We start from the raw sequence: 8,195 nt of genomic DNA on the forward strand, positions 1-8,195 counted from the left end.
AAAAAAAAAACATAAGCATCTACGTAATGCATTGACTAGCGAGCATGTAAGCGTGCATACATACATATGTACTACATACTACCATTTCGTACATACATACCTACCTCATACATATGTATGTATGTATGCATGAACATTAGAGTGCCTCACTACTATAATTTATAGGTCTACCAAAAACCCCGAAAAATGCAATGGGGCGACCAATAAAAAATCGTTAGTATTAAAAAATGGTTAAATAAGCAATTGGATATTATTATTGAGAGTATCCTGAAGAGAACCAGATCCGATCGAAATATATTGATTTTCAAGAATTCTACACCATTTCTACGAAAAATTTTATTTTTCCCATATAAAACTACATGGAAATCTTTGAGCGCTTTGAGCGACCTCTAAATATTTTTTGATTTCAAAATAAAAAAATAGGGGTATACTTTTTTTCAATATAGAACAATCCTAGGGGGTGAGAGCATTGCAATTCCGACTTTACTGTTTTGGGAACACCCTAATGCACATATATCACGATATTCGTTCATTCTGGGTGCAGCTGACACACGTCTTAATTAAATAAAATCGATCGAAATTCGACTAAAATCTATTTTGTCAAATACCATATGTCTGCACTTCATTATTTAATAGCAGAACTCAAGACTTTTCTACCTGAAATTCTATAGATTAGCTAAAGCATAGTTTAATTCAGGAAACTAGCCACTGGGTTAGGCCTCCTAGGGATGCTAAGATAGATAGCCAGAAAAACATATGTATATAATTTCCAATGTTTTACAATTTTTCAAGTCAAAATTAAACTCTTCCTATAGCCTTCCTATAGTTAGGTTGTTAGGACCCAAGTTTCTAACTTGATTCTGTGGAAATTCTCAGAGCCCATATAATGAACGTAGAGGGGTGGCTGCTATCTTTTTAACGGTTTGGTTAGCATTCTCAATACCGGACTCTAAAATTGAAATTTCTCAATCAAAATGCAATCAAAAATTTTTGAGAGTCACGCTAAATCCGATGAAGCTGGCATCGATGTGTCGCCAATGTTGCGTTGTTAGAAATTGTAAGCATCGAATTTTGAACCGGAATATAGTTATTTCAATAACATCGACGCATTTTTTGCAGCCTTAATCAAGTAGAAGTATTTAGTGGGTAGTAGAAAATTTGAGCTATCAGCAATAGCTACAGATTTTTAAGTATGTCAATAGTTATAGAAAGCAAGGAAAATTGCCTTAAAAGAATTTCCGAAAAAACGCATTTTTGAAATTTTGTGTTCAGAAAAATCCGAGCTATTTAAAAAATATGTATATATACATATGTATATATATGTATATTCAGTGGTCAGGCAAGCATACTCCCTGTATTTGTTTGTAGTTTCCTTTTTGCTGTACCAACAAAAGGCAACCGGAAATGCAGCAATTCCATACAAACCATACAATCTGAAGCGTACCACCAACAGTCGATCGAAGTACAAGGCTCACAAGATATGTATGTACGTATGTATTTGTTGACGGCTGTAGTCTACTGTACTATACTGTAGGGCAACATCAACACAAAACTACCAACAGCAGAGAAATGCTACTGGCCGCTGAAAGGCAAACAAAAAGTAGTGGAGATATCAAATGGAAGCAATGAAAAACTCATACATACATATGTACATATATCGAGTATGGGGAAGGAAATGGAGAAAAATTGGCCATAAATAACGCAACAAATGTCTGACACACTTGCAAAACAAATGTGTAAATCAAGGCTTTAATTGCGTTTGTTGCTGGCTTTAAAAAAAAAGTCGGTAGTTACTTCTGGCATGGAATGCTAATTAATAGTCGTAGATGAATTAAAAAAAAAAAAAATAAAAAGCATTGATTGAAGCAGAAAGAGTGTGAACAAGTTGTGAGCGTATGTGTATGTATATTAGGTATATTAGGAATGTTAATCCCGGGATCCCGGGATATGGGTATAAAATTAATGAGAAAATCCTATAGAATTTAAACAGATTCAAGTTTCTGGTGCAGAAGGGCTGGTAAATATTGAAAATGTCATTTCAAAATTTTATTCTTGAAATTTCGCAATATTTGTTTTTTGAAAAAATTATATGTTAAGGGCTTATATATACTCGATAACATCCTCAAATTTCGTTCTTCTAACTTTGTCAGCTTACCTATTAGTCCTTGTGGATCCAAAAAATTTAAGTTTTAAAGAAATTTGCTATGGCATTTGTTACGCGTATTTTTATTCTACATTGCATTGAAATTTTTAACAATTTTTGGAATTAATCATATCTCTGAAATTACAAAGTCCTTCAAAATAAATCGTGCGGTCAGAGAAAAAAAATATATAAACGCCACTTTAAATAAAAAAGTAAGTTTCAAACCCATTTATTTATTATTTATTTCATGATAGGAGGGCTTCTCAAACAATATAGAAGCAATTTTTTCGATTCAAGTTGTTGAAAACTAAATATCTAAATCTCGAGACTAATCCCGGGATCCCGGGATTGGGACAACACCATCCCGAAAATCCCGGGATCGGAAAAAGCCGAAATATTAACATCCCTAATGTATATGTATTTATTTAATTTCATATATCATAAGAAAAATAAACTACATTTATTGAACAAGGAATAAGATATTGGTGATATCTTGCGTCGCAATGGTGTTGCATTTAAACATAAATTAGTTTCAGTACAGAGGGGAGAAAATCAATTGCTACTTAGTAATATTGAGTTTATTGCGGATCTACAGTGCCTCACAGCTTATTTCAACCAGCGTGAGTTTAGAAGTTCAAGTAATTATAAATTTCAAACTAGACCGAATATTAAAAAAATGTAAATGCAAACAAATAGACCAATGTCGCTACTATACCAAATTAATTGAATTTATTTTTAAAGATGTGTTTTAAACAATTTTTTAATATAAAAACCAAAAATAGTGCTAACTACAATATCACAGCTTATTTCAACCAGGCATATTTGGTCGAAGAAGCCATCGTTTTTCATGTAAAATTCTATTTTTTTTTTAATTTTCCCATCATTTTCGTGCGAAGCTATAACATCTTAAAAATTTGTTTGACATCGAGCTTGATTATAAACGGTTTTTTTCGAAGATGGGACGACGCACCACCATTGAGCAGCGAGAGTTGGTCCTCAGCCACTTCAAAAATGGACACTCGCGCCGGAAAATCGCTGAAATGGTAAATTTAAGCGACTCAACGGTACAGTGCATTATATCACGCTTTGTGCGCGAAAACAGAGCCCATAACAAAGGCAGAATCGCGCCAAACAAAATTTTCAATGGTTCTGATGAGCGTTATATTTTGCGTAATATAAGGGAAAACCCCAAGCAAACGGCCCCCAAACTGGCAACTGACATAAGCAATGAGCTGGGAAAGTCAAGCAGTGCGGAAACGGTTCGTAGAGTTCTGCGCAAATACGGATTTAATGGCAGAGTAGCATGCAAAAAGCCCCTCATCAGCCAAAAAAATCAACAAAGCCGCCTTCGGTTTGCAAAAGAGCATGTTCACAAGGACTCCAGTTTTTGGGACCAAGTGTTGTTTGCTGACGAGTCGAAATTTAACATTTTTGGCTCCGACGGCCCGTCGTATGTATGGCGCAAGCCAAATACTGAGCTGCAGAATAAAAATTTGAAGGCCACAGTAAAACACGGAGGTGGACACGTCATGGTTTGGGCTTGTATGTCGACAGCAGGTGTTGGTAACTTGACATTTATAGAAGATACGGTGGACAAAACAATGTATCTTAATATTTTGAAAGCGAATCTACTATAAAGTGCGGAAAATCTCGGCATTCGTTCACATTTTCGGTATTATCTAGACAATGACCCGAAACATAAGTCGGGCATTGTTCAATCGTGGCTTATATGGAATTGCCCTCACTTGATGGCTCCACCGGCTCAATCACCTGATCTGAACGTGATCGAAAATTTATGGGCGATATTAGATCAAAATATTCGCAAACATAAAATTTCAAGCAAAAACGATCTGAAAAACGCTTTATCCGAAGAATGGTCAAAAATTAGTCCCGAGATAACACGAAAATTAGTCCAGTCGATTCCAAAAAGATTGAAATCGGTAATAGATATGAAAGGAGGACATACAAACTACTGAAATCTCAAAAACTTAAACTAATGCTATATATATATTCATATTTGATTAGTTGGTTGAAATAAGCTGTGACATTATAGTTTTCACTATTTTTAGTTTTTGTATTAAAAAATTGTTGAAAAGACATCTTTGAAAATAGATACACTTAATTCGGTATTATAGCAATATTAATCTACTAGTTTGCATTGAAATTTGTTTGATATTCCGTTTAGTTTAAAAGCTACAATCAATTAAAGTTCTATATTCAAGTTGGTTGAAATAAGCTGTGAGCTACTGTATATTTTTGGAAACACGGCAGATGATTAACTATATATGATAATAAATTTTTGCTGTTCAGCTCGAGCGGAAAAATAAAATAGTATCTTTTACACTGTTCCGGTTTCTAAAATGACACAAAAAACGGGGAAACGCGTAAATTTGATTTTGGGTCGCAGGTTAAGCAGGTCATTTTCCAAAGACATTTTAATTTTAAGTTTGCATTGTGGATAAAAAAATTAATACTTAAAGGTCAATACGCTGTAGAAAATAACAATAGAAATCTGGTTTTTCGCGTATGCTCTTATTGAGCTATTTTCGCTTCCGTTGCATTGAGTTCGCGGTAAGAAATAAACAGAGATGTATTTTAAAGTAATTTTGTACCGTTTTGGTCAGTTTTTTTTTACCTATTTTCTATAGCATATTGAGGTTTAACAGGGGAACATTTTAATATACCAAACACACTCATACCATATGGGCGTATGGGGAACATTCTTTTCTGCTCAAATTTTATACAAAATAATACGCATTTTCATTTGACCATTCACAACATTTTTAATTTATCCAGCAAATTTCTTCGTTGATTTTGTCATAGCAATGAAAATGACTTGATCTGGAATACAGATTTTTATCTAATCTACAAGTCAAAATTAGATTTAGGTGTTTTGTGTAATTTCAAACCTTGAGACTTTCCCTTCATCATTTTTTTTTGCCGAGGGTGTTCACCAAAAAAAACTTATCAAAAATCAAAATGTTTTTTTTTTTGTAAACTTTCGCACTCAAAAATGGAGTTTTTAATGTTTGAAATTTTGTTGAATATCTGTTGACTTATTGTAAATTTTGCGTAAAGTTTGAAAATCCATTTTACGTGGTTTCGTTATGGTACATGTTATATTTTTATAAAAAAAGTTAATAAAAGTAAATCGGAATCAATTCTATTCAAGTCACCTGCACTGTATCTTGTACCCTTGAACTTATCGTTTTAATCGCAAATGGACTCGTGATGGTCAATACCTCTATATATATTATAATAGGGGAAGCAATGAATGAGTTAATGAAAAAATAGACATTTAGTCAAGACGAATGTCTGAAAGCCAATGGACTTATCTAAACCGGATGAAAGTATTTTATTTGTAATTTTTCATAGTTGGGTAAAACATGCTAGGACATGCATACATAGGTATATATTTCTCTCGGACTTCTTAGCAAGAATGCCTTTTGTGAAATCTTCATTACTAATATTGATATGTAGATGAATCGAAAAGTATAATTGGTTTGAAGGTATTAACGGATCGTAGTGACTTACTTATGTCATTGGAGGTCAGAACGATAGTAGGGATAAATAAACCAACCAATAAACTAGACTTCTGAGGACACGTGCGTAAGGTTTCTGGCAAAACACATTACTTTTTAATTATTTTGAAATTTGTTTATTATTTTATTTTTTTTAGGCTTTTTTAGATATAACCCTGTCGTCTCAATTGATTAAAAGGGCTTGAATTAAGCTAAACTCTTTTAAAAACACTTCAGCTGTAGCCAGTATTACCAGATTTTTTTTCAGAAAACTGTAAATTCCTGGAAAAAACTTTAACCTTCAGAAACGAAAAAAATATTGAAAAAGCTATGGTTTTTTAATTCTATGAAACATAACCGATTCACGTGATTCGGGCAACAATTTTATTTTTCCACATTCTTCTATACAACTTCGATGAAAGCAAATTGAACTTAAAATCGTTTTAACTCGTCCTGAATTCTAAATTTGTAAAGAAGAATTACTCATATGGCGCAGTTGATTCTGATTCACGCATATTTCGTTTTAATTTATTAGATGAGGGATATTTCTTAAATGAAAATAAGAAATCTTGAGTACTCTTTTAAAAATTATGGTTTTATGATAGAAGTATGTGATATATATTCATACATACATGCATACATTAATTTTCATTTATTTTTCTCCATCTCTCTCCCCCGTTTTTTTTCTTTGCAGATGAAGCTTTACAATCGCAATTTCGCCGTAGGCGAACGAATCGAATATATGGGATGGGTGAATGAGGGTGTCATCAACAACAACATCTCCTGGCAAAGTTACAAGCCACGCTTTCTCGTACTGAAAGGCACTGAAGTGATGCTTTTTGAAACACCACCGGTAAGTATTATTTGGAAAAATTTAAAAAAAAAAAACACATTTGAGTAAAAACGCTTTCAAATTGCTAGAGTGGCCTTTTCGAAGTGAATTATGACCTAATCAATTTATGGCAGAGAGAGTTGGCACAATTTGTTTATTGATTTACTGCCTCCACACATTTTTTGGAAAAAAAAAAAATTTTAACAAAAATGTAGTATTCAATATATTCCTCGGCAATTGGGTCTGCAACCAACAACAACAACCAAACACATAAAACAACAAAACATTAGCATATGACTGACACATTTTGCTCGATCTGTTACGCACATGCATATGAAAAGGAAATGAATTCCGAATTCCAAATATGACAGCGAGTGAATCCTTACGCTCAGCGATTTGCGTGTCCATGGTGGTCCATGGCAAACCCGCCAGCAATAAAAAAAACAACTTTCCACGATTTTTTGCACCTGCACTTTGCGCCAAATACTACGTAGAGCGGCAACATCAGGTGCTTCCACTAGCGTTGCTATAAAAACTGTTTGCTTTGAACAATAAAAAGTGATAAAAATTTCAGATATGCAAATTTCGTCCCAATAAAAGTAGGCAACACCATGCATAGGCATAGTCCACTTGATGCATCCACTGCCTGCAAGCAATCATGGCATACACTTCCGGGGAATTTGATAACTTCCTATTCTATATGTATGATTCGTCCGCTGCATGCATGCGTTTGTTTGTTGGCTATTTATTTTTTTCGTTCACTCGCTTCCGGTAAATTTTACAAACGAGTCATGCATAAAACTTCTATTACACAGCAATTACTATTGAATTTTTTGCGCATAAAAGAAACGGCGATTGCAAAAAATTTATGCGAATGTTTCTGAAGTCATCGTTAATCAGAATTTAACATTCAAATATGTATGCATATTTACATTTTTTGATGCCATCGCATGTTTATTTATTATCCAGTTTTTAACTCCTTTTTCTTATTCTTCATATATGCTGATTGAGTCGTACACTCTCACAATTCCTCGAAAATTAGAATAATTTGATGGCAAAATGAATGCTGTCTAATGCCTCGAAACACAGTTTAGCACGCGGAATAAAACAGTTCACTTCGAAATAAATATAGTGTAAGGCTGGAAGTCCCCATTCTTCCAACTCCCAGACCATAGACCAATGTCGCCCCTTTTTATTACCAACCTAGCTTGTGCAAAGCGTAACAAATATAGCAAGTTTTATTGGCAAATCTTACAAAATCAAGTACTGATGACGGCAATATGCTTGGTTTCTTTGCCTTCATAAAACTACGTTTTTTCGTAATAACATTTTCATTTTTTTTTTAGGTAACAACTGCCAATTCATTTATGTATTTTTGTAGGGTTATCCCCCTTTCTTAATTCCTTCGACCCAAATATATTTTAATTCATTCATTCAAAACTTCAAATTCAAATGCACTCTTAAAATTAGGACAAAATAATGCACAGCAGCAAGTAAAATAAGTGCATACAAATTTCGTATATCTGCACATGCATATACATATATATATATATATTTACATTTCTGCATACATACATACAGGTTTAACTAGCAGCAAGTGCGTGGGCAAACTAATGGGTTTAAGCGGTGTGAGGTGTACTACCTGCTCTCGCATGCATGTTGAGGGCAAAAAAAACGAATACACATACATATGTATGTA

At 33.7% G+C, this 8,195-nt stretch overlaps 1 protein-coding gene across 7 annotated transcripts in view; it reads left to right on the plus strand.

The window, feature by feature from the left end:
* The window catches only part of LOC118743373 (gamma-1-syntrophin-like), a 182,032-nt gene that overhangs the window by 89,972 nt on the left and 83,865 nt on the right, over positions 1 to 8,195 (plus strand). For 6 of the 7 annotated variants that reach the window (XM_036475999.1, XM_036476000.1, XM_036476003.1 and 3 more), the window contains one exon: positions 6,359 to 6,517. The exons of the other annotated variant lie outside the window; for it this stretch is intronic. In XM_036475999.1, the coding sequence (XP_036331892.1) occupies positions 6,359 to 6,517 (159 nt within the window). The remainder of the gene's footprint in view (positions 1 to 6,358; positions 6,518 to 8,195) is intronic. 7 annotated transcript variants of the gene reach the window in all.

The sequence above is a fragment of the Rhagoletis pomonella genome, unplaced genomic scaffold, assembly GCF_013731165.1.
Source record: "Rhagoletis pomonella isolate Grant_MI unplaced genomic scaffold, Rhpom_1.0 Rhpom_scaffold_00007, whole genome shotgun sequence".
NCBI classification, from domain to species: Eukaryota; Metazoa; Arthropoda; class Insecta; order Diptera; family Tephritidae; genus Rhagoletis; species Rhagoletis pomonella.